This window comes from Sorex fumeus, unplaced genomic scaffold (genome assembly GCF_029834395.1).
Source record: "Sorex fumeus unplaced genomic scaffold, SorFum_2.1 ptg000002l, whole genome shotgun sequence".
Lineage (NCBI taxonomy): Eukaryota > Metazoa > Chordata > Mammalia > Eulipotyphla > Soricidae > Sorex > Sorex fumeus.
The window spans coordinates 26,506,301-26,533,831 of record NW_026606059.1 but is presented as its reverse complement, the minus strand read 5'-3'; the positions used below and the strand labels follow the sequence as shown (position 1 = coordinate 26,533,831).

At 39.7% G+C, this 27,531-nt stretch overlaps 1 protein-coding gene across 2 annotated transcripts in view; it reads left to right on the top strand.

Moving 5' to 3' along the window:
- TERF1 (telomeric repeat binding factor 1) overlaps window positions 1-25,767 on the top strand; it is a 33,698-nt gene extending 7,931 nt beyond the window's left edge. Inside the window, exons 4-10 of one of the 2 annotated variants that reach the window (XM_056109846.1) lie at window positions 1,162-1,248; window positions 3,915-4,064; window positions 6,565-6,677; window positions 9,038-9,097; window positions 11,361-11,440; window positions 14,663-14,760; window positions 25,387-25,767. In XM_056109846.1, coding sequence (XP_055965821.1) covers window positions 1,162-1,248; window positions 3,915-4,064; window positions 6,565-6,677; window positions 9,038-9,097; window positions 11,361-11,440; window positions 14,663-14,760; window positions 25,387-25,563 — 765 coding nt within the window. In that variant the 3' untranslated portion in view covers window positions 25,564-25,767. The remainder of the gene's footprint in view (window positions 1-1,161; window positions 1,249-3,914; window positions 4,065-6,564; window positions 6,678-9,037; window positions 9,098-11,360; window positions 11,441-14,662; window positions 14,761-25,386) is intronic. The other variant, XM_056109856.1, reaches the window with a different exon arrangement.
- The last annotated feature ends 1,764 nt before the right edge of the window (window positions 25,768-27,531 follow it).

Genomic DNA, 27,531 nt, shown 5'->3' with positions numbered 1-27,531 from the left:
AACCTTCTACCATTGCCAAATTATTCATGGTACCCACATTCAGACACATGACCTCATAGACGGTTGTGACCCACATTGTAGCAATCGAGATTATGTACTATAGTATTTTGTAGTAGACTATATACTGCATAGCAAAAGAAAAGGTTCAATCAGTAGCAACCGTGTAGTTACACTTTGACAGAGACTCTAAACACTTTCATTTATATATATTTTCTTTTGGGGGGGGTGGGGTGTGAGGGAGGGCAGTTTGGGCCACACCCAGTGATGCTCAGGGGTTACTCCTGACTCTGCATTCAGAGATCACTTCTGGCTGTGCTCAGCGCACCATTTGGGATGCTGGGGTTTGAACCCAGGTTCGGCACATGCAAGGGAAGTGCCCTGCTGCTGTAATACCTCTACGGCCCCTCATATATGTAATTCTTTAATCTTACAATAATCTTACAATAACCCTATGAAATAAGGTAATATTATTTCTGCCTTTTTATGTACATTTAAATTCACTGCAGGACTGAGAAATCCCAAGCTTACATAGTTCCTCAGATGGAAATAGCCAACATTTTATCATCTGTGATATCACTTTTAAAAAATGCTTAAAAGAGTCATTTGGTTTTAAGCCAGAGATAGCTCTATGAACTAAGCACATGCTTTGCATGTGGAAGGCCAGTTAAGTTACCAGCAGCATATTGTCCCTCAAGCATGCCCCAAGTCACCCCCAGAGCAACCCTGGTTGTGGCCCTAAAACAAGTATAAAAGCATCTGGCTTCCTAGGTTTCTGTTAGAAATATTCCAGGGATCTTAATTAGCAAATTTGAATATATACTAAAACACAATCACAAAACCAGTCTAACCCCTCTCATTACCCTTTTGCTCAAAATTAATATTTAGGTGGGCCTTAATAGATACAACTTTAGGTCATCATTTATTTAGGCTAAATTATAAAGACAATATGTGTACATGTGCCGGGGGTCAAGGAAAGTAGTTCATGGTTTTTTCAAAATGTTTCATCTTTCAAAAATTATTTTATAGCATTTATCAAGTCAGAAATGATTGAGCTCCATGAAAATAAAAATTAAATCTTTTAAACTTACAAGTTATTTTAGTGTTAAATAATTTGATATTTTAAGAAGCAAGCTAAAATTTGTATTTACCCTTCTCTTCTAGGCTATAGGTGTTTGTATGGAAAATGGCAATTTCAAGGAAGCAGAAGAAGTCTTTGAAAGAATATTTGGTGACCCAGATTCTTTCACGGTAATTATTAAATTGAAAATCATAGATTCTAGGATGGTTAGTTAGATAGAAAATAGTTAGATAGAAAGAAAAGGTTAGTTGTCTTTGGTTTTCAGTGAACTTTCTTTTGAACCTGTATGTTGTTCAGTACCTCTAGTACAAGTTTCAGAAGCGTAAGTGTGCTTTTATGATAGGAAATTCACCTGGGGTGGGAGATATAATACAGAGATTAGGACTTGCCCTGTCATGGCCTACCCTAATCTGATACCTTCCAACACATATGCTCCTCTAAGCTTTTGTTTTTTAGGATTTAACTCTTTAGAGCTTTTAGCTGAAACACGATATGTTTATTGGGTTTCTTAGCCATACATTTTTGCTTGTTAATCATTGAAAACTCTATTCTATATATATTTTATAGAAGAGGACACCTATATCCAATAAACATAGGAGAAAATATTTAGCCTAACTGCATTAGAATTAGTAATCAGAAAATGCCAAGTGATATATTGAAATAGTATTTTTCATACATAGGTCTGGAAATAATCTTAAAATAATTCTTAAAATATGGAAAGTTGACTCAGAGTAATTGTTAGGCTGCCATGCTTCACTTAATAATGTAAAACGGCAATTTAAATTTTGGAAAGCATTCTAGCAATCTGAGCATGCATCCCAGCAATTCCACCTCTATATAAATACCATAAAGTAGCTGTTTTCACCATTTCTTTACATTTGTCATTGTTTTGGGACCACACCTGGCAATGCTCCTGGCTCTGCACTCCCGGAACTACTCCTGGGCCATACTTAGTGGAGGTAGAATCCAGGTCAGGTGCATGCAAGCCCTAACTACTGTATTATTTCCCTCTGGTCTTTTTCTGTACATTTTTAATTCATTGAAACATTTAAAAACAAATCAATACCAGGCCCCAGTAAAATTGATGGGACAGAATGAGAAGTTTTGATTTAAGTTCTCCATAGCTTCTACTGTGCAACTAGCATTGAAAGGATTATTGTTCAAAAAGAAACTTGAACGGTGCCCAGTAAAACTGTAGAAAAATGTCATAACAAGGTAAGAAAAATAGCCCTAAATGTTTTCATCAGGGTAGAGGAAAGGTGGCGCGGAGGGGTGAGGGAGTGAGGCACACTGGTGGTGTTCAGTGCTTATTCCTACCTGTGCTCAGGGATGACTCCTGGTGGACTAGGGGGAACCATATGGGGTTCCAGGGATGAAGTCAGGGTTTGCCTTGTTGCAAGGCAAACGCCTCACTTGTACTATCTCTCTGACCTAAAAAAAGAACTTAATTCCATAGCTACCAGGTTAACATGGATAAGTGTCAAAGAGTTGAGCAAAATGTAGCAAGTTTTCAGGACAATGCACATGTCTAAAACTGATATCTTGCTAAACAATATTGTAATCATTTTGGGTACATATATATTTATACCTAAGTATAAAGGAATGCATCACGATCATGATCACAATCATCCTGTTGTTCGTCGACTGCCTCGAGCAGGCACCAGTAACGTCTCCTTTGTCCTACTAGCCCTGAGATTTTAAAAAGTGCCATATTCAAGGCTCTTTCAGGATTAGGAGAATGAGACCCATCATTGTTACTGGTATTTGGCATATTGGGTATGCCACGGGGAGTTTGCCAGACTCTGCCATGTGGGCAAGTTACATTCGGTAGCCTGCCTGGTTGTCCAAAGTAAGAATGAGATAATAAGATGTCGCGCAACCACGAATGCTGGGTTTTATAGTCTCTGGGTCTTGGCCGTTGATGGGATTACATGGCGCCAGGGGTCCAGTTGGTGGGTGTGACCCCTGCCTACTGGAATATGGAGGATCTGGGTGGAGGATGCTCAGCCCCAATCCAAGCAGGCTTAGAGATCTCAACCCCGGGACCCGCGTGCCTTTGTTCCTCTGCCAGTACCTTCATGCATGTGGAGAGTGGTCTCAGTATGGTGGTGGCTGGTTCTGGAGGTCTTTGGCTGCCGGAGCTCTGCTCGGGGTGGGGAGGGAAACTCAACCCGCCCCCGTGCAAGGGGCCCCAGCGAGGACAGCCAAGCGCGGGGGCAGGAGACTCTTGTGCATGCTTGTGGTATATTCTGTATTCAGGATAATGATTACCTTGAAAAAGAAAATGAGTGTTAGAGCAATCAGATTAAGGATTTCAGTTGTACTGATAAAGTTTTATTTTTTAACCTGGGTAATGAACATTTAAGTTCATAATTTTCATAATTTGTAAATCCTAGTATGTATCTGGGTGGAGCGATAGCGCAGCGAGTAGGGCGTTTGCCTTGCATGTGGCCGACCCAGGTTTGATTCCTTTGTCCCTCTCAGAGAGCCTGGCCAGCTACCGAGAATATCCCACCTGCATGCCTGCACGGCAGAGCCTGGCAAGCTTCCTGTGTGGCGTATTTGATATACCAAAAACAGTAACAACAAACCCACAATGAAGATGTTACTGGTGCCCACTTGAGCAAATCGATGAACAACAGGACTACAGTGCTACACTGTGTATCTATAAAAGAATCTAAGATATTTTTAAAAAGAATGTTATTGGTGAGATATTTGAAAAAAATCTTAAATCTTTTCATTGGGTTTACGAAGTGATTTTTTTCGATTTACATATATGACATCTTGCATCGTATTTATGATTTGTGTGTTAATACATTTCTCCTTTTTTCCTTAGCCTTTAAAAAGGAAGCTTCTTATGGTAATCTCTCAGAAGGAACCCTTCCATTCCATTTTTCAACACTTTAGTTATAACCACTTGATGGAGAAAGTTAAGACTTATGTGAATTGTGTGCTAACTGAAAAATCATCATCTTTTTTAATGAAGGTGTGTATATTTCATTGAGTCAATAGAAACAGGAAACTTAGGAAAAATTGTGTAATAAGAAAGGAAAGTGATGAAGTAGAAATCCTTAAAACTATTAGGAGGCACAGGCAAATAGTACAGGGGGTTGGTTAAAATACTTGCCAGTCAGTGGGGCACAGTCACCCTGATTGGATCCCCAGCTCCACATAGTGTCTCCCAAACACCACCAGGAATGATCCCTAACCATCACTCGGTATAACCTAAAACTCCTCCCCCGCCATAAAACAAAACCCATCAATACTAATAGAAGAATTTTATAAATTTGTGACTTTGGGTTTTTTTTTTTTTTGTAGAAGGATGTGGTAAAGTCTTACAGTTAATGAATTTATAAAGAGTTTATTGATGATTTATTTTCGTAATTTTTAAATAAAAATTTTTGAAAGTTGCAGAAATGTTTAAAGTTGAAAGTTGAACCTTGCTTTTCAAGCCTGTGTTCTTCCTGGAACGTGTATCTTTGCTTTTTCTTCCACTCTGGAGAATCCTGTGTTCTCTCTTGATCACGTACTTCTCTTTCTCTCCCCTCACATCTTTCTAAATAAGTTTCAATAAAAACTGACTTGATTCAGAAAAAAAGAAAAATTGAAATTTCAGGAAACATGTCAGAATAAAATAAGAAGAATATTTTAGTTAAATTTGAAAGGGAATTAGCATATTTTTTAAAAGTAAAATTAGGATTGAAGAGCATCCTTTTATATATTTTTTTGATTTTGGTGTTTGGGCCATACCCTGTGGTGCTCAGGGATTGCTCCTGGTGGTGCTTCAAGGGACCGTATTCAGCACAGGGAATCAAACCGGGGTTTGTCACTTCAAGTACCTGTGTCGTTTTCCTTGGCCCTAACGTTTTTTAATGAAGTTTCTAATCTCTTGACTAGAAAAAAATTGATGTTGTGATGTAGTACAGAGCTCTTAAGCAGTGGACAGGGCCACTTCTAGTGGTCAGAGTAGCCTCACCCAAGGGTTCAGTGCGAGGGCCTGAGGGTGATGAGCTACCACCGCCCAGTGAGCCCCTGGAGTATGGGGGATCAAGGTCTCATGGTGGGGGTGCACCCATGCAGTACACAGAAGCCTACACCCTTCCTTGAAATCCTCTGCCTGCTAGGCCAGGGGTTCAGTGTGAGGGCCCTGCAGTGCGGGGATTACCCATATCTCCTTGGGGTGCTCAGGGGCCTCCAGAGCTGCACGTGACATTGTGCAACGTGGCACGTGGCAGGGATTAAACTGGGGTCCCCTGCATTGCAAGGCAAGTACCTTAGTTCCTATATGCTCTTTGTCTCAGTCTTTGACTTTTTTTTTTTTTTAATTTTTATTAGTAAAACACTGCGAGGTACAGTTGTAGACTTACAAATTTTTGTGCTTGGGTTTCAGTTACACAATGATCCAGTACCCATCCCTCCACCAGTGCCCGTTCTCCATCATTTACATTTTTAAAAAAAAAATTTTGTTAGTGAAACACCATGAGGTACAGTTGTAGATTTACAAATTTTTGTGCTTAATATGGTTTAATGGAGAATCTTGATTACTTTGAAGTTTCATTTCAAAATGTCTAGATCTCTCTCTCTCTCTCTCTCTCTCTCTCTCTCTCTCTGTGTTAGTATTTTTTGTTTTGGGGCCACACTGGCAGTGCTCAGGAGTTACTCCTGGTTCTGTACTCAGGAATTACCCCTGGTGGTACTTGTGCTTGGGGGATCTTATGAAATGCCAGGAATCAAACCTCAGTTGGCTACATGCAAGGCAAACACCATATCCACTGTACTATTGCTCTGGTCCGCAAAATGTCTAGATTTCTTTGAAGTAATCTTTTCTCTTAAAAATTGCTTAGAGGGCACTGTATCAAATATATTGACAAGAAAAGATCTCCATAATATTGCAAACCAAGTTAGTCGCACTAAAGTAGCTTCTAATACTATTATAAAAGTACTGGAGAGGAAATTATTTACCATAGAGGCAGACTTGAGGTGTGGGGGGTCGCAGGAGGCAAACGGGGCAGGGGGCGACATTGGTGGTGGAAAATGTACACTGTTGAAAGGTATTATATTGGTACAGTATGACTAAAATCTAATCATTAACAACTTTATAAGTGTATATCAGTGATTCAATTTTTAAAAAGTACTGGGAAAAATAACAGTGCAGTACCCTTTAATAAACATGTGAATGAGTACTTTGTCTACAACTCTAAAATTAAATTTAATTAGACTATGAATGAAAATGCTTAGCTTGATGTTGTTTAAAGGGTGTAATGAGTATCAGGGGTATAATTCAGTGGTAGAATATCTGTGTTGTATATATGAAGCCCTGAGTTCAATCCCTAGCACCACAAAAATAAAAATTGTTGGAGCATTGTACTCCCAAACTCAGTTGTGAATATGTAAATCATGGTGCCTTAATACTATAAGAAAAATTTAAATGCAGTTATTTAGTTGTATAATAAGTCTTTTCCTCTCCCACAATTCCGTTTTTCAAGGCAGCAACCAAAGTAGTGGAAAGTAAAAAAAAAAGAGCAACAGATTCTCACAGTGAACTGAATGGTAATAATGTTGGAATGGAAAATGAGATTAATTTGCATACGGGAAAAAGGTTTGTAAATCATTTATCTTTTAATGTACTGTATTTATGTAAAGGTAATTTAGCAAGCTGTAATTAATAAAAACTAATTGTTGTTGTATTGCTTTACTGATGTCTGACATTTTGATATTTGAAAACTGTGTTACTCATTAATGTATGCAACTCTATGACAAGCAAGTTAAAAATAGAGGGGAAAGTGCAATGTAGTGTAGTAATTCTTTTTTCCATTTTCTATAAACATGTGCTCAATCAGGGTTGAGCTTGAAAACCTGAATCACTTCTGCCTTATAGTTCTCAGATCTCTTATGTCCTCATTATTTGACTATTGCACTGTATTGAGGGTTATTTTCTGTTTTAAAAGGGTAAATTAACTGTTGCATCTGGGCGTAAACTGAAAATAGTGATTTGCTCCAGTGCTTTGGCAGTCGTACATAGTTAGAGGCAAGTCAAAATTCTCTAGGGATTCCCAAGGGTGATTTTTGCAATTTTTTTCACTCTTTGGCTTCAGAATCTAACTCTCCAGAGGAAAACAAAATTTTACTCTTAGAAACACCTTTTGAGCCCATAGTCCTTTTCTTTTGTTCTTCCACCCTCAATACAAGACCAGAGAGTCAGAACCTTTCCATCTTTGGATGATATATTTTGTTCTTGTTTTTGGGTCACAACTGGCAATGCCCAAGGGTTACTTCTGCGACTGTATGGGATGCCAGAGATCAAGCCTGGGTTGGCCTGGATATAGTATTTGACAATGGATGTAATCTGGTTTCTTGGAACCATAATTATATGGCTATGCTTCTTTCCAAGGCAAGCTGCTACTTGCCATTCAAGGACTAATTAAAAAATCATTTGTATGGAGTCTTGCTGAGCTCCTTGACTGGTCATTATTTCTGTGTCACCATAGCACTGAGTCAGCCTCTACTCAAGGACGTGTCTTATTCCATGACATATGTCTATTTATCTGTATCATTCCCTAGATTAAGAATTATGGGAAGGTTTTAATTAGCTTGGAGTCATCCTGGTTGTACCTTTGTTGTCTAATTTATTAACAGTATGCATTAGAATTTACAGTGCTCTCGATAGAAGAAAAATCAAAGCTAGAAATGCAGATATCAAACAAATATCAAATTCATCCTGAAAGTAGATAGACACGGGGAAGTAAAGCAACAGAGTTTACAGTACTGGGACACAAATCAACAGGACACAGATGAAACCAAATCAAAGGGTGGCCAGACTGCTCAGCAGGCTGAGCATATGCTTTGCTTGCCGGAGGCTCAAGTTCAATTCCTGGCATCACATGATCCCTTGAGCACTGCCAGAAGTGACTCCCAAGTACTGAGCCAGGAGTAGCTCTTGAGCACCTCCAGGTGTCATCCAAAGGTCAGAGGAAAATAAAACCAGTAGGGTGATTCTGTGAAGGTCAGGCATGCTTAAAAAAAAAAACAAGCAAAGCCCTCATATTATCAGTAGTAAAATATTCTGTTAGTGGTTATAGTTTGTCTTAAGAAGTGAGAATTGTTGAAATGTAACAATAGTAAGCATTTTCATTATTTTTTGCAACTAGATTTGAAGATAAGGAGTTAGCTTCATTTTTAAGCATTGGCAATGCCTTGAAACATGATTAACATTTTTAAAGAAGAGGAAATTGTCATTTCAGAGTAGAATAGTTACAGAGACAGCATGGAGTGAAAATGGCCACCTTGCATTTGTGAAAACTAATTTTTATGGTAGCAGAGAGAAACTATTAAAAATGAAATTTTATCTCTAGGAACTGGAGATACTGCAAGATCAGGGTGCATGCCTTGCATAGAATTGATCCCATTTCAGTCCCCAGCATCACATTTGATTTCCTAAGCATTGCTGGAAGTGACCTTGAGCACAGAGCCAGGAGTAAGCCCTAGTACACCTGCTCTGGCCTCAAAACAAAAACAAAAGAAAGAAAACCCCAAAATTATATTGGAGACTAGTAGGTAGGATAAGAATGTAAACTTAAGTTCATAGGATAGTGATCCATAGAAATTTTTGTAAGCATCATATGAATGCTGAAGTCTAGCATTAACTCTACTTTAACTCTTATGTGTGGTTAAGTGTGATATAATCTCTCTTATGTATATCTCTGTGCTTCGATATTTCTATATTTATATGTGTCTGATTGAGTTTATCTGTACCAACTAGCCAGATGTAACAGCCATGATATATGTAGATATATGCATGTTTATGTATTAGATATACGCATACCCACACACACATCTCCATAGGTAACCAGAGTTTCCAAAGAATTTCTTTTTATAAATTAAAATATGATTGACTTTATGGGAAGTGCTATCCTCATGAAGTTTTCTTTACGTCCTAATAGTTTTTTCCTTCTTTTAAAGTGTTACTGACAAACACTGTGCAGTAGCTGAATCCTCAGAGGGTACAGTAGCCATATTGAGGTGAAGTAAATTCACATTTTTCTCCTTTTGAAGATCTTGGTTTAAAATAGTTCATGTGGACTTAAGATACCGTTATTTATAAGTGATTTGACTGCCCATTAAGTGGTATGATTTAAAGACTTGGGGAGTGTGGGGGGCTGGGAATGTGTTTCTACCTGCCTTTTCTGTGTGAAGCTGTGGATTTATTTCCTCCTTGTCCCCACACCACAAAAAAAGAAGAAGAAAGGAAGGCTGTGAAATAGGGAAAGAAATAAAAAGAGGATGGAGGGAAGGGAGGGAGAAGAAAGGAGAGAAAAGGGAAAAGATTATCTCCGTAACCTTCTTACCTCGCTGGATATCCAAGGCGCTGATGTATATTGGAATTCCAAGGTTTAATAACCGCTTCAGGCATGCTAGATTGTTTCATAGTAATTCTACAAAGTCATTTTTGAGTGCACAATATAAAGAAAACTTAAATTTGAAGCAGGTATATTAAACATTATTCTCTCTTAGAAAGAAAGATTGGATGATGCGGAAGCAGGTAAAGGATGAAGATTACACTACTAATGACTGGCCTGAGTTCTGACTTTATGAAATTAATTAAAAACTATATTATATAAAATGCCCGACAGGCCATATTTCGTGCTCAAACAGAAAATCTGAATTATTTCCAAAATAGTATATTGAGTGCAGTTATGTAGGGAATGCCTGATTTGATATGTCCTGGGTCATTGGAAATAAGAAATTGAGAGAGTTTTATCTTTTATGACATATATGAGAATTATTATGCTTTTTTGTGGTTATGTGTGTGAGGGTGGCTTAGACCACACCTATAGGTGCTTGGGGCTTTCTCCTGGCTTTGTGCTCAGGTGTCGCTCTCGGCAGTGTTCAGGGGACTATTTGGGATGCTGGGATTGAACCCATGTCAACTGCTTGCAAGCACCGTACCTGGTGTACTATCGCTGTAGCCCCAAATCGAAATAATTCTTTACAGTGGTACCTGGGTATGGAGAAAGTTTTGTGGTTGTTGATGAAACACTTGAATGATACAAATAATGGAAGATGGTAATATACCTCAGGTATTACCACACATAAGCCCTCCATGGTTGAACATTCTTTGTAAGCAAGATTCTGAAAGTGACATTCTTTAGAAAACAGTGTGTGGAGAGCCTCCTCTGGCAGCCCGTGCTCCAAGGAAGGTTAAACCAGTCTTCAAGTCACGAAGAAAAATACTGTCCTCAAGTCAGGCCTCTATTTCAGGCAAGAAAAGAAATAAGGAACTAATAAAGAGTTTGAGAATGCCATTCTAGACAGCATATTACTAGAAGGAAAAGAATTGGCAGTTTGTGTTGAATATGGAGATAATTATGGAGGTTTTTACTTTTGTGAAGCAAGATAGTTTTTATTGAAATATATTTGATATAAGCGGAGAGATAGAAAAGAATAAATACTCAAGGAAGAACACATACTTCTCTAGAGTTGAATAAGCAGAGACAGACATAAGCAAGCAAGATACGTGTTTAAGGAGATTATGGGCTTGAAGAACAAGCCAAGATAAAAATATTTTTCAGGTGATGGTAAAACAGTTTCCAAAGCTTATAGGAATTCCTTTTTTCATCTTGGTATGCTCATAAAACTGGAATAATACTAACTCTGCATGTTGTCCAAATATTATGCCATATCCTATATTTTCTATCAGCCTTACCTTTGATAAAGCTTGGAAGCTTTGATGATATTAAAGTGATCCCTTCCATTATATATTATTTGGGAAATACACATAAGCCATGGGAAAGAAGGAATGTTAAAATACATTATAGTCAGAGAATATTCTGAATTTTAATACATTTAATTCAGAAGACCCCACATGTGTCTGCCTTTGTCAGAAAAAAAAATACCCCCCCAAAAAAATACCTTTCATTGAACAAAGCAACCCCCAGATACACCTAAGACTACTACAGATGCCTGGGATTATTTCAGCACCGCCCCTCCCCCCAGCCCAGGGCCGATGGGTTAGTGTTGCTTATTTTGGGAAACTGGCATAATTGGAAAACTTAATGATTCATGATTTCTGGGTAGATGGGAGGGGGGAAAATGATAGTAAAGAGTGACATATGCCAACAAAAATCTTAAGGGGCTGGAGGTGAAGATGGGGCACTAAGCAAGGAGAACACAGGGAAATGGGCCCATTAGAAAATGCTAGAATGGCAGGTAAGACAGACTGTTTATCTTTCAACCGTTTTTCTAGTCTTTGTAGAACCAACCACATCTTCCATATTTTATTTAGGTCGCACAAGGATCTCTTAGCCAAGTTAAAGCAGAGGAGCCAAGAAGAAGGTTTTAGAAAGAATAAGGAAACTCTTCCAAGTAAGTACACTGTATATTTGTGTGTGTGACTGGAGCGAAGAGAAGCATGACCCAGCAGAGCTCATTGGGCCTGGGAAATGGCCTAAAAGAGCCACTTTGAGGGCCACAGGGATAGTACAGTGAGTACAGATTCCGTTTTCTGATTTTGGTTTCGGGGGCAACACCTGGCAGTGCTTAGGGAATCATAATGTGCTGCTAGAATTGAACTCAGTTGGCTGCTTGCAGGAAAAGTACCTTACCTCTACTATCTCTCTAGCCTCTTGAGTTTTGTGGGGTTTTTTTTTTTAGTTGTTTTCTGGCTGTTCAGCCCCAACCAGCAGTACCCAGGAGTGATCCCAGCTGTTCGCTAGGGACCAAGTTCTAGGGATTGAACCTGGATTGAGACTTTCTTTTGTGTGAGCTATTTAAACATTGTTTAAGCTTTCCTTTTCTCTTTGAAGACTTATGTCCCAAAATACAGTCTGACAGTTACTGTGAACTTGAGAAGACTGAACTCTGCTATTTGTGGAGTATTATAAAATGTTCAGTAGGACCAGGAACTGGAGCACATGCTTTGCCTGTGGGAGTTGGATTCTCTCCCCAGCACTGAGCTGTTCTGTGGCCTCGGAGCATCTCTGGATATATGCCCCACCCCTAGTAAATAAAATGTCAGTCGGTTGATTCATCATGGTTACTGCTCAGGTGTTTTGTGTATACATATTTTTTGCTTATTTGCTCTACATTTTCTGAGAAGCATGAAAAATATTCAGCCATAATTATGAATTTCTGTATTAGTCCCTCAACTCTATATTGCCTTTTTTTTTAATTGAATCATTGTAAATTACGGTTCATGGTCCTCCCGTTGTTCATCGATTTGCTCGAGCGGACCCAGTAACGTCTCCATCGTGAGACTTCTTGTTACTGTGTTTGGTATATTGAATACGTCACGGGGAGCTTGCCAGACTTTGCCATGCAAGCAAGATACTCTCGGTAGCTTGCCGGGCTCTCCGAGTGGGGCGGAATCGAACTTGGGTGGGCCATGTTGGCTTCATGCAAGGCAAGCGCCCTACCATTGTGCTAAAGTTACAAATATATCTATGATTGAGTCTCAGGAGTATATTGTTCCAACACCATTTCCTTCACCAGTGCCCAATACCTTCCACCAATAGCCCCCGTTTCCCTCCTGCCTCCCAGCCTGCCTGTGAAAAGTGGCAGGCACTTTTCCCCTCCCCCACTGCCCTCCTGTTCCCTTCCCTCACTTACCCCCCAGCCCCGCCCCAGTGGCAAGCTTCCTACAGAAAACCTCAACTCTATTTCTTATCTTACTAAACTAAATTTTAAGAGTGGGAATGACGAAAGGAATATACAGTTGACCCTTAAGCAGCACATGATGAGGTGCTTAGGTGCACTTTTTGTTAATTTATTTGTTTTGGTTTATGGACCATACCCGAGGGGCTCCGGGCTTACTCCTGCCTCTGCACTTGGGAATGACTCCTGGCAGTGCTCGGGGGACCATATGGTAGGGGGCTGGGGATTAAACCCAGGTCAGTTATGTGCAAGGCAAGGGCTCTGGACACTGTACTATCTTCCTGACCCTTTGCACACATTTAAAACAATAAATGGCGTTGGCCCTCCTTAGGCTCCATATTCACAGTTAACCAGTATTAGGTTCCTCTTCTGTGGAACATGGAGAACCTGCTGAGCTTGATTACCTCTGAATTTCAGTGTCTAATACTCTGGGAACACCAAGAAATTGTTGTTTGTGGGGAGTGAAATTTATATGAGGATTTTCTGTTGAAAGGAAAGGATTGTTCCTGTAGCCCTCCATAGTTCAAAGACAGCTATTCACACAGTGTTACAGCTACTATAAATTTTATTTAAAGAGAATTTTTGTCATCTTAGGAGGTAAATAATATTGTTGCTTTGGTTTTTTTTTCTTTGAATTTTATTTTATTTTAATTAAAAAAAATTTTTCCCCCTTTTTATTGATTCACTGTGAAATACAGTTACAAAGCTTTCATGTTTGAGCTTTGATCATACAATCATCAAACACCCATCCCTTCACCAGTACACATTTTCCACCATCAAAATCTCCAGTATCCCCCCCACACATACCATTTCACTCCTTTCCCTGCCTGTGTGGCAGACAATTTGCACAATACTTTCTCTCTCTCTACTTTGGTTGCATTCAATATTCGACATCAGTCCCACCACCACTCAAACCTGCCAAAAAGGCAATGCTAGACAATTTTTTTTGTATTGCTTGTTATGGATAAAACAATATCGCACGGCCACAAGAGTTTCCATGCGCTCTAATAATTCTAAAATTTTAATAATTAGGGTCTGGAGAGATCTCTGCAGGGAGCTGCTGGGTTCCAAGATTCGTGTGTGTGTCTCTGGATCATGGTCGTGTAAGAGCTTAAGTAGCCGGCACCCGTTTGTGGGCGTCATCTCAGAGTCCCTGGGTGGGGGGCGGGGCGGCTCCTCCACTGTCCCGTGAGGCCTGGCCTCTCCCGCCACTGCCACCACATACCTGGAGCTTTCGTTGAGTTCTAGAAGATGGCAGCCGCCAGGATTCCTAGGGGGCAGGTGGAATGATGGCACCTGGTTCATCTGGTATGGCCTATGGCAAAGTTTGGAGGCATCTCTGCAACAAGCTGCTCACTTCCGGGATTCGTGTGTGTCTCTGTTGCTTTGATTTTTTTTTGTTGTTGTTTTTTAATCTCTTTTTTAAAGACAGACTCTGGGAGATGATGGTTTGTGTAAAGACATAAATGAATCAATCAGTATTCAGAATACCCTCTGGTTTCAAGACTGAACTTTGTGCTGTGCTGTTTCCAAGGTGAAGAGTGCAAGTGGTGGGGCAGAGGTTTTTTTCTTTTTTTTTTTTTTTCTTTTTTTAATATTAAGCGATAGCAGAGCGGAGCCGGCCCGGTGGAGCCGGTTTGATTCTTCCACCCCTATCAGATTGCCCAACAAGCTACGAGAGTATCTCGCCTGCACAGCAAAGCCTGGCAAGCTACCTGTGACGTATTCAGTATGCCAAACACAGTAACAACAAGCCTCAAAATGGAGACATTACTGGGCCCGCTGGAGCAAATCAATGAACAACGGGAGGACGGTGTGACGGTGTTTTTTAATATTAAATGAGTGGGACTTTCATGGTAACCTGTAGAAATAAAATTACTCTTTCAATGTGAAAGGTTTCAGGTTTCTTTAATGACAGTTTATATCTACTTACAGAGGGAAGAGAGGTAGAAAACAGAATCACCAGAGCAACAGCGCCTGTTTTAGAGAACCAGCAAGGAACTCCAGAGAAAAATCGTAATAGGAAAAAAAAGGTACTTGTTTATCATATTTAAATAATATTTAACAAGTATTAAAGTCACTATGTTGTCATTATTTTGTTCAGCTCCTTAAAACCTTGAGTGTAAAATGTTTTTCTTTGCCATCTTTGGTTTCACCATTTTAAAAAAATTTCATCAGTCTGCTTATTTCAAAGTTCCAAGAAAATACTTCACAGTTTAAAATAGTCTTAAGATAGGTGTTGTTAATATCTAGAGTTATTGTAATGCTGTCATAAAATCAGTACTTCAAATGTATGGTGAGACTTAAATCTACATTATTAACTTTTATATTCAGATCTTTCTAATAGGGATTCAGTTTAAGGTTTGTCTGTACTTAAAAATTAAAAAAAAACCATAAAATACGTGGAATTTTTTTAAAGTTAAAGTGGGTCAGTTTTAAAACTCCATTTCTTTCCCCTCTAGTCTTGAGTTCACCTGTCTAGTGTCTGAAACTATTGTTTCACGTATTTCTTCTGGTGTTCTAATTGTTTGGGCTGGAGCAATAGCACAGGGGTAGGGCATTTGCCTTACGCACAGCCAGCCTGGCCGACTCGGGTTCGATTCCTCCGCCCCTCTCGGAGAGCCCAGCAAGCTGCCGATAGTATCTCGCCCGCACGGCAAAGCCTGGCAAACTACCCATGGTGTATTGAATATGCCAAACACAGTAACAACAAGTCTCAGAATGGAGACGTTACTGGGCCTGCTCAAGCAAATCGCTGAACAACAGGAGGACAGTGCTACAGTGCAGTGCAGTTCTAATTGTTCGCTTCAGTCAAATAAATCTGGCTCTAATTGTTAGTCTAATATGGGTGGAAGTAGTGATTGATGCTCTTAGTATTCAACGTGATTTAGTTTTATAAACTGTTTGAAAATGTTCATGTTGAAGTGTTATGGCTCTGGTCAAGTTTCAGGACTTTGGAGCCCTCTCCTGACCCAGCTTCTTGTTTGCTTTTTCCACTGGTGACCAGAGCAGATAGCCACCACTTTGTCACTTACTTCCTACAAATACTGCTCCTCTGTGTGGTTCCTCATTTTCCTTTTTGGAGCTGGTGCAGATTGGGAAGACTTGTGCTCGGAACCAGGCAGGTTTGGGATGTGTCCGTGCTTTGAAAGAGAGCATGCAACAGCCTTTCTGAGATCTGGGGGCAGTATGGCTTTGTCCAACTTTTTCATAAACCTTTTGTCAGTTTCCACAAATAACAGAAGCCTGACGCAGGTCATAGGGATCTCTTAATTTTATCTGAATTTGGGATTTCATTTCTTTGCTTATTATAACTTTCCAAAGGAGAATCGGAAATATTCACACCTCATGCTATGATTTAAAACTGGAAGTCACCTTTTTTTTGAATCTTCGATGTTTTACAGTTTGTTGTAAAATGTGCCTACATGTACGCACATGTAGATTATAAGATTTTACATGTACTTTTGTATTTTCTTTTTTTTTTTTTTTGCTTTATTAGTCACCAAGAAATTACAAAGTTATTAATGGTTGGGTTTCAGGCATACATTGTTTCAATACCAATCCCTTGACCAGTGCCCACTTCCCTTCATCAGTTTCCCCCTAATCCCCCCACCACCCTCCACCCTCACCTCCAACTCCACCACCACCACTAGTTTGCCGATACAAAGGGCACTTTAAAAAAAGAAATAGCTGTTTTTGCAATGTGATTTACTGTACTGTTGCCAATAGGATTTCGCACTTAACACTTTCCCACCCGGCAGCACTGCGTCCTGCTCCCATTGATCTTCCCTGCACTGTGGCCACTGCCCCCTCCAGGCCCTATCTCCAAGCCCTCTTAATGACTTCCAGTTCTCATGTTCTATGTTTCTATTGTCTTGGAGCAGATTTTATATGTATTCATCCAGCTAGGTAGCTTTCTGGTTTTGTCTTTAAATTGGAAATAAATACCTTAAAATGTCTTGGTGATTGCTAAGTATAATGTATCAAGGTAAAAAGAACTGAGGTAAAATGGCCTTTACTATGATGTTTTATGTTTTATCTATTAGGCTTTTTCAAAATTTCTATAGTTTTTGCATCACAGGCTAACCTTTCCTTGTTTTGGTCTCCCTTTCTGGCTTTGGGTTTCCCCTCAGGCTCCTTTTTAAGGAGCAAACACAGCTTCTTCAGTTGGGGCAGTTATTCAAGAGATCAAATAATGTGCCAAGACGGACCGAGGGTTGGGGGTAGTTGTCAGGAAACATTTGATAGTTTTGTCATTCAGTCTTATTCTTTTAAGTGAGCTTATGCCTTGACTTAAGACCATCTTGTGTACTTCTCAACTTTTATTCCCCCTTCCTGAGTGAGATAGGAAAGCTGGGGTGCTGAAGGATGTTTCCTTTTCCTTCTATATGAGGCTTTAGGGGCCGTGGAGAGGGAGAGCTGAAGTTCAGGTCACTTAGATATTCGAAAATTCGTTTTATTTACGGGTGGTCTTCCTTCATGAAAACAGTCTACAGGATGTCTTTCAGTGTGACTTGTTTCCATTCTTACTAGAAGCAGGAGGGGATTTTTTTCTGCATTTCCCTCCTAGAACGGGGGGCAGCTTCTAGGTAATAAAACTTAACAACAGTTTGTCAGCCCCACTAATGTTATGCTCCTAAAATTTTTAACTCAAGTTGTCATATGGAATCTATTGGTTCAGTCATTACAGTGAAATGTCCCTCCAGTACTGGCTGTAGCCAGAAGTTCCTTCTCTTTGTAAACTCTACATAACTATTTATCTTTCTGACTTAAGGGCAGCAATTTGTCCTGTGATATTAATGCACCGGTGGGTCTAAGGAGAGTTGCTGGCTTTCATTTGTTAAGCTCCTTTCATATGAAGATGTTCCTCTAGGCAAAAGTATCTGCCTCCTAGATTCATTCATCTTTCCCTATATTCTTTTGGCAGCAATTGCGAATGGAAGTGAGGTGTTATTTATAGATGTAAATCACAAAAGCCTTTTCTCTTTTTAGTATTTTAAACAAAGTGGGGGATATCAACCACAGTTTTGCATTCGTAATGACATTAAGTTTAGTAACAAACTGCCTCTATGATGGGGTCCACTGAGGCTAGATCTTCGGGCCTCAGTGAATAGTAGGTTTATAGCAGCTTATTAGTGTAATTGCACTCCTTGGTATTTGCACAATGGTTAAATTGCCTACAGACAAGATTTTCCAGAAATTATGGTATCCCCATTATTAAAACAGTATTGCTGCATGTAAAGAGTAGAATTTAGTTGGTATAGTCTATTACTGTTGACTGTGCTAAAAAAGAATTCTGTGATTATCACAAGTGTCTGGTTTTATTTTTAACTTTCTGGTATTCACTTTTTGGTTGGACATGTTGTTTCAGATGAGTGACAGATTTTGTTTTGTTTGAGATTTTGGTTCTTTAAACATTTTTATTGCAGTACTCGTGCCTGATTAGTGTTTGTTCTCGCAGCATTTTGTCTGTTCAACAAGGGTATTTCTGTCTACCTTATCCCAAGTTTTTATTTTCTTATTTGGCTTTGGGGTCACGCCTGTTGAGACTTGGGGGTTAAGGGAGGAGGCAGGCACGCAGTATGGGTTGCTGGGGATTCAACCCAGGTTGGCCCCGTGCTAGGCAAACACGACACTTCGTGCTATTTCTCTAGCCCCCACCTTATCCCAATTAAAAAGGGCCTTCCTTTTGCAGATTTCTTGAGTTGAAGAACAGAAGTAAATACCTTTCAACAACAGACTTTCCTATCTAACAGTTTCTTTTGTTTGATTGGGGAGGTAAAGAGTTATTTTGGGGTTAGAATTTTTTTTGGGGGGAGCACACCTGGTGATATCTGTGCTTACTCGTGGCTCTGTGCTCAGATCAGTGATGGTGGTGCTTGGGGGGCAGGGCATATATGTGTCAGCCATGTGCAAGGCATGCATTGTACCCACAGTGCTATCTCTCGAACCCCTTGTCTGTCTGTATTTTAACCAAAATGAGTTTGTTGTTGGTTTTTGTTTTGTTTTTTTTTTTTCCTTTTTGGGTCACACCTGGCAATGCACAGGGGTTACTCATGGCTCTGCATTCAGGAATTACTCCTGGCTGTGGTCAGTATGGGATGCTGGGAATTGAACCCAGGTTGGCTGTGTACAATGCAAACACCCTACCCACTGTGCTATCTCTCCAGCCCCCAAGTTTTTTGGGTTTTGATTATTTGCTTCATAGGGCCCTCCTGAGCAGTGTTTGGGACCCTTCAAGCCATTCCTGGTGGAAAACAATAGAATTTAGTTGATACTGGCCAGGCAGTGCAGGCCTGTTCTGTGCCAGAGCCTGGCACTGTGCAGTAGTTTGGGGATATTTGCTGTAAGGATCAAAATTAGGGCCTCTTTATTTTTCTTTATTTTAGGTTTAGTAGCTTATCAAGCTGTGAATGACAAGGTTTCATTCATAACTCATCCCAGTACCACACCCTCCACCTAAGTTCCCGTTTTCCTACCCACCTGTCTTTTATTTTCCCCATCCCATCCCTATAGTAAGCTTTCTACTTAGGATCAATTCTCATTTTCTGTTGCTTTTGGTCACTTGCTATACCCCTACTTTGCTTCTTTATATCCCACTTATGAGTTTATTCTGTGTCTTTCCCTCTCCTTTTAACTAAGCTCAGTTTGATACTCTCCAGATCCATCAATATAGCAGCAAATTGCATGATTTTATCTTTTCTTAAAGCAGAGTAGTATTGCATTGTGTATCTGTACCATAGTTTCTTTATCCAGTCATCTGTTCTTAAACTCTTGAGTTGTTTCCAGATTTATATTATTGTGAATAATGCAGTGAGCGTAGGAGTACAAATGTCTTTTTAGAACACTTCTGGAGCTCTTGGGGTAAATACCAAGAGGTGGAATTTCTGGGTCATGTGGAATTTCTGGGTCAATACTTAGTTTGTTGAGGAGTGTTCGTATTTTCAAAAGAACCTAAACTAATCGCCATTCCCACCAACAGTGAATGATGGTCCCTATATCCCCACATCCATGCCAGCACTGGTAATTTTTGTTCTTTGTGATGTGTGCTAATCTCACTGTTGTGAGGTGATAACTCATTGTTGTTTGATTTTCATTTATCTGATGATAAGTAATACAGAGCTTTTTTTTTAAATATCTTTTGACCATCTGTAATTTGAGGAAGTTTTTGTTCATCTCTTTCCCCCATTTTTTGATGAGGTTGCTTGTTTTTTGTTTGTTTGTTTGTTTGTTTTTTTCACGTTGTGTTCTACCAGTGCTTTATATACCTTAGATATTTACCCTTTATCGTATGAGTGGTGGGCAAAAACTTCATCCCAGTCTGGGTGGGTGGGGACATCTTTTTAATCACTGTTTCTTTTGCAGTGCAAAAACTTTTGGTTAATTTAGTCCCATTTGTTTATCTTTAATGTAAGGCCTGTGTGCCATCCCTTTGTACTTTCTGACCCCTGAATATTATCATTTTGAAGTATTGCTTTTCCTTTAAACATCAGTAGGAATGCCATACAATTTTCTGGTGTGAGTCATCATTTTTTTACCCTTAATAAAGAAAAGGGTTGGTGCATTTTAAATTATTATATACTCTAGTCTTGGTATCTTTTGGATTGTGGGCATGGCTTTGGGTTTCTGTTATTCTTTGGCGAGGGGATTGAAGGAAGCGATAGGCCCTGCCAGTGTTTAGGGGTTTTCTGGCTCATTGCTTATAGGCTGCTCCTCACTGCTCAGGACCGTGAGGGGCCAGGCATTTAACTTAGGGCTGCCACATGCAGAGCATGAAGGGCTGGGGAGATAGTTCAGAGGGTTATGCTGCCTGTTCTGGGGGATGAGGAAACAGTAGAGTGGGCAAGACACTTGCCTTGCATGCAGCTGACCCAGGGTTAATCTTCGCCACCCCATGAGATCCCCTGATCACCACCAGGAGTGATTGCCTAGTGCAGAGCCATGGGTAAACCCTGAGCACTGCTATTTATTTATGGGGTTTTTTTTTTTTTTTGGTGGGTGGGGGCACACCCTCCGGGATTTAGGGCCTACTCGTAGCTGAGTGCTTAAGGGGTCACTCGTGGCAGTGATAGGTGTTACTTGGGATCTAACCCCAGAGCTCCTGGACACTGAGCATGCAATCAGCCCTCTGAGCTATCACTTAAAAAAATTTTCTGTGCTTGTATTTTTCTCTCTCCCCTGTCCCTTCACTGTTGTTATTACTGTTGATGCAGTGGGGTTGCATACTCCTGGCTGTGGCTCTCCCAAGTTTTCCACTCCTTTAGTCGTGCTTGCCAAGGCAAGAGCACTCTTTGTTGAGACGTACGTTACTGTTGTGCTCACCCTGTTTTGTGGTGTTCACACACATTTGACTCTAGTGCATCTGGAAATTACTTGCAGCACTAGTGTCCACAGATGGCAGAGCTGCCTGGATTGTGTTCAGCACATTTGGGGAACCAGGGATCTAAACTCATGACCATATGCTTGCAAGGTAGATGCACCAAACCCCTGCACTATTCCTCCGGGCCCAAAACAGCTTCCAAAATAGAAATTGTTTTCAGAAGCTAGAGAGGTCGTATAGTGGGTGAGATGCTTGCTTTGTACCTGATTGACCCAGGTTCTATTCCCAGCACTACCTGCGGTCTCCGTGGTGCTGCCAGTACAGAATCAGGGGTGAGCCCCGAGCACAGCCACATGTGATCCAAAGAAGAAAAATGTTTTTTTTTTTTCATAAAATAAGATCTACTTTTAGTTAAATTTAGTTAAATACATAGTGTGTCTATGTACACACACACACACACACACACACACACACACACCATTTTTATAGCTCCTGGGTTAAGCAAACAGCTCAGGGCTGCATTTTGGCAGAAGGTTTCCTACTTGAATGATCCACTGGAAAACATTGTTTAAACTTATTTACTTATCTGTACATAGAAACTAAAGAAGATTCAAGCAGAAAGCTTTATTTATTTATTTTTATTTATTTTAGGGCTGGAGCAATAGCACAGCGGTAGGGCGTTTGCCTTGCACGCAGCCAACATGGCCGACCCGAGTTCGATTCCTCTCGGAGAGCCCGGCAAGCTACCGAGAGTATCTCACCCGCACGGCAGAGCCTGGCAAGCTCCCCGTGACGTATTCGATATGCCAAACACAGTAACAACAAAGTCTCCAATGGAGACGTTACTGGGCCCGCTCGAGCAAATCGAGGAACAACCTTTTACCTTACCTTATTTTAGGAAAATGGGTTTTTGTATTATATCAAGTATTTAAAATAGTACAGTTAAAAATTAAAGCAAGAAAGAAAATGCTGTCTACAAATGTTTACAAATTTAAACCTAATTAAATGACAATTTTTCATTCAGCATCAATACTTAAGTTGGGGAACATTTAAGTGGAAACATTTTTTTTAAAATCTTACTATCTTTTGGTTTGGGGGCTACACCCAGCGGTGCTCAGTGTCTTTCACTCTTGGCAGTCTTGGAAGACCATCTGGCATCGAAACCAGGTCAGCTGCATACAAGGCAAACGTCTTACTCGTGTACTATTGCTCTGGCCCGAAACCATTAATTTTTAAAAGGGGAATTGACTGTGTTCTCCCTGGAACGCGTATCTTTTCTGTGCTTGTTTGCTCTTTCAAGCTTGTGTTCTCCCTCATTTTTCCTCCCCCCATCTTACATCTTTCTAAGTATGTTTTATTCAGTTAAAAACTACTAACATAGAACCAAAGATTAATAACCCACTTCAACTTTATTTTGGGGAGTGGAAGTTGTGGGCACACCCGACTCTTTAGGTCACATGCAAAGCAAATGCCTTACCTATGGTGCTGTCACTCTACCGCCCCACTCCCCCAACTTTAATCATAAGTCCACCTCCCTTCCTTTGTAGCCTTTCATTTTACTCCTCACAAAATTTATTCTCTTTTGGTTTTATATCCGTTACTGACAAACCAATGTAGTGAGACTTCGTGGGTGGTGGCTGGAGGAGTGGTCTTGGTTGATCCGAACCTTATAAGACAATAGAAGATGATCAGTCTCCGGAGATTGAGAAGCTGTGTTCTTGTAGACAGGAAATTGGCATGGATGAGTTACACACAGGCAGGTGTAGTAACAGATGTCTTGGATTCACGTCCCAAAGCAGAGGAAATAGCAAGGAATCAGGCATAAGGCACACCAGAGGTCCACTTGGATTCTAAAAGACCCATCATATTGTTTTCCATGCTGCTATATACCATTTTAGATTCCCATCAGCAGTGCACAAGTTTGTTCCAGTTGCCAACATTCATTATGTTTTCTTTTATTTTTTGTAGTGGACATTCTAATGTGTATAAGAAGAAGTATCTCCATGTAGTTTTGACTTGTATTTCCTAAAGAATAGTGATATTGAACCCTACTTCAATATGTTTCTTACCCATTTGTGTATTTTGTGAGTTTTTTTGTTTGTTTTTTAGTTTTTAGGCCACAGCCAGCAGTGCTCAGGGCTTACTCCTGAGGGTGCTCAGGGAACCATATGGAGTGCTGGGTCAGCTGCATGCAAGGCAAGATATCTGTCATACTATTGCTCTGGCCAAGCCTGCGTCCCCCTTTTTTTGTTTATGTCTCTCCATATATTTTTCTCAAAAATTTTTCTAAATTTATAAAAATTTAGTGGATGGGCCATACTCCATGGTGCTTGGAACTATATAGATACCTGGTATTCAAACCAGGGTTGGCCACGTGCAAGGCAAGCACCTCAATTCCTATATCTCCGGCCCTAAAATATTTTTTGTAGATAATGTATAACACTTTTTAAAAGTGTATCATTGAGTGGCATTAAGCACATTCATGCAGAACTCTTCTGGCAATTATAGCCATTCAACAACCTATTTCTTATTTCACTCTTCCCTTGCTCCTGGCAACCACCACTCTGCTTTGTTTCTATGCCTGACTACTATAAACACCTCATATTAATGAAATGATATGGTGTCTCTTGTGACTCATGATGAAGGTGAATTTTCCCCACCCCCAACCCCAGCAGGAGTTGGACGGTGAGTTTTGGCCACACCTGGCCATGCTTTAGGTATACCTGTGCTCAGGAGTTACTCCTGCCACTGCTCTCAGGAATTACTCATTGTGGAGTGCCAAGGATCAATCCAGGTCAACAGTATGCGAGGCAAGCACCTACCTACTGTACTTTCTCTCAAGCTCCTGTATTTCATATGTGCATATAGATACTCCACCATCATAGGAAGAGTGGGATTCTTTTTTTTTCCTTAAATTTTTATTAATGAAACACCATGAGGTACAGTTGTAGACTTATAAATTTTTGTGCTTGGGTTTCAGTTATACAATGATCGAATACCCATCCCTCCACCAGTGCCCATTCTCCACCACCACCGGTCCCAGTGTCCCTCCCACCCCCCTTCCCCCATCCCACTCTACCACTGTGGCAGGGCATTCCCTTTTGTTATCTCTCTCCTTTTGAGTGCTGTGGTTTGCAAAAGAGACATTGAGTGGCAATCTTGTTCGGACTATAGTCTACTCTTATCACTCATTTCCCATTCTGAGAGGAACCTCCCAACACCCTTTATTTGGTGCTCCCTTCTCTATCTGAGCTGCCTTTTCCCCTAGTGTGTGCGGCTGTCTTCAAAGCCATGGGGTAATCCTCCTGGTACTTATCTCAGCTATTCTTGGGTGTTAGTCTCCGATTTTGTTACTTTATGTTCCCCGGATGAATGCAATCTTTCTGTGTCTATCAAGAGTGGGATTCTTACTGAGTTCATGAAATGTTAAATATTAACTGTTCAGTAGATCTGTTTAAAGATGTTGGCTTAAGAAATACTATCTGTTAAGGTTGTAGAAAAAATGTTTTACGAGATAATGTGGGCTACAGTCAGATGAATTGGATTGTTTGGTCTATGTTAAGCTGTGTGTTCTTGGGCAATTGCACCAGAATGTGCTTATGTAAAAATTAACAGTAGTTAAGAAGTATCCTTTCAAAATCTTATGATAGGGGCCAGAGCAATAGTACAGGGCATTTGCCTTGTCCCCTAAGCTCTACTGCTAAGTGTGGCACGAAAACAAAACAAATTTTTTTTTCTTTTTGGGTCACACCCGGTGATGCTCAGGGGTTACTCCTGGCTCTGCATTCAGGAATCACTCCTTGGCGGTGCTCAGGGGACCATATGGGACACTGGGAATCAAACCCGGGCTGGCCACATGCAAGGCAAATGCCCTACCTGCTGTGCTATTGCTCCAGCCCCAAAACAAAACAAATCTTATGGTGAGATCTTAAAAGAAATCTAAGAAATGCGGAGATAAGTTTATCCTTAGCACTGTAGCATTGTCCTCCCCTTGTTCATCGATTTGCTCGAGCAAGCACCATTAACGTCTCACAACAAATTTTAAGACTTGTTACTGTGTTTGGCATATTGAATACATCACGGGTAGCTTGCCAGGCTCTTCTGTGTGGGCGAGATACTCTCGGTAGCTTGCCCGGCTCTCCAAGAGGGGCAGAGGAATCAAACCAGTCGGCCATGTGCAAGGCAAACGCCCTACCCATAGTTCTATCACTCCAGCCCAATTTTATCCTTAAAATCTAATATTTAGGTTTTTCTTTTCCTTTAAGCAACTGCATTTATGGAGGTAAAACATTATTTAAAGAATTTTTTTCTGTGAATAACTTCTACATTTTATCAAAAGGCATGGGTTTGGGAAGAAGATAAGAATCTGAGATATGGCGTGAAGAAGTATGGAGAAGGAAATTGGTCTAAAATACTGTCACATTATAAATTCAACAACCGGACAAGTGTCATGTTAAAGGACCGATGGAGAACTATGAAGAAACTAAAACTGGTTTCCGTTGACAATGACTGCTGAAATGTGTTTGCCAACACTTGATAAAGGGACAGTTAAATATTTGTTTACCCTGTTTTGTTTGAGATTTGGTGGTCATTAATGTGTTTCAGAATTTTTGTTAAAAGCATTAATAGTCATTTAATGTGAATTTGTATATGAGTAAGTTTATCTGTCATCATTGTATTTAAGAACATTTTGATAAAATATGAATATGTTGAACCTTGATGTTGCAGTACCCATACCTCCAGTTCCTGTTCCAATTAAAAAAGTTGAAAATCTTGTAAGATTAAAAAAATATATTTTTCACCTGTGTCCAACTTCAACTCAACAGTATATAAAAAAGGAAGTTTCTAAGTCAGTGAATTTAGAATTTGCTCTGCCTTTGACATAGAAAATAGTAACTTATTTTATGAATTTAAGATATTACTAAGTATATTTTACTTGACCTGTGAATTCAACATATTGCTAAGTATATTACTAAGACTTGTTTATAAAATGATAAATGTACAGAATATGTGTTAATGACCTTCAGTGTAATAGAATAGGCTTCATGTAATAGAAAAATAAGTAATCTCCACACACACACACATACACACACACACACACAATAGTTCAAAATTGAATTATGAAGAATAGCATCATGTCTCAGTTCATTAGACTTTTCTTCAGTGTTAAAACTTTGATAGTTAGTTTTTCATAAAGTTTCTTTATAATCTGGGATATCGGGGGTCTTTTTAAAAAATATTTTTATTTTGCATATAAAGATTGGGCTTAAATGTTATTCTTGAAATGCTTGATATTAGCTATGATCATTTTCGTTCAATTTACATATCTATGATAATTAGTAAATAATAAAGGTCACAAATACCCTTCTGGACAGTTTTGTCACTTTTCCTAACATTTTGTTCTTTAGAGGATTTTGTCAAATAGAGGATTTTGCCAGTAGAATTATTTCTCATTTCAAGTTACTTTTGCCTTAAGATTGAAAATTATGAAGTAATGAAGTTTTCGTGTAAGAAGTTAAGCAGCAGTATTTTTTAATATGTATCTAATTTCCATTTAAAGTTTTTTACATTATTTGTTTATGAATTTGTTTCTTGTATTTGTCACGATAAACTGAAACTTGGATATTTACTGCCTTTCCTGGCTCAGACTATTGTTTTGCCACTAGTTACAAAAGTTACAGTAGTTGGGTTATGATGTAGACAAGTGGTAGAAAGGCTTACCAAATGCCTTAAAAGTCTTCTTTGTTCCAAACATATACCATAAATCATTAAATCTGTTGTTAAAAGTAAATACTCAAATGATTTTGTGACTGTAAGATCCCAAAATCAGTATTATGAGCGGGACACTTGCCTTACATGTGGCTGACCTGGTTTTGTTCATCAGTACCCTGTGGGAGCAAGCATCGCCAGGAGTTAACTCTGAGTACCGTAGGGTATGACCCAATCCCCAGTCTATCCCCCAACACACCTCAGCCCCAAAATTCACTATCTCTGGGCCAGGGATATAGCCCAGTAATAAAGCATTTGCCTTGCTTGCATGAAACCCTGGGTTTGCTTCCATAATTCTGCAGAAAAAAAAAAAAATATTCATTCTAGTATAGTTTTCTTAAATGTTCTCATTAAGAGGACTATTTTCAATGTATTTAAACATTTTATCATATGAACAGTAAATATGTAAAAAGCTAAGACAAATTGGGTCAGGCATGAATTAGAGTAGCACAAATGGGTGGAGTACTAGCCTTGAGTGTATTAGGCCTTAAGGTCTATTCCTGTGCCACATAGCCCCAAATACTGCTGAGGAGGCCTCTATAAACAAATTGAATGATCCTTAAAATTACTTCCTCTGAAGTCTGAATCTTCAAATTAGTTTTTAAACTTGAAATTCTTATTTAGATATATAATTTCACATGCAGTTGTAAGAAATGGGAGGGGTCTTGTTTTCTCTCGATCTATGGAAAGGGTATGTGTCTGGAAAGGGTGCTCC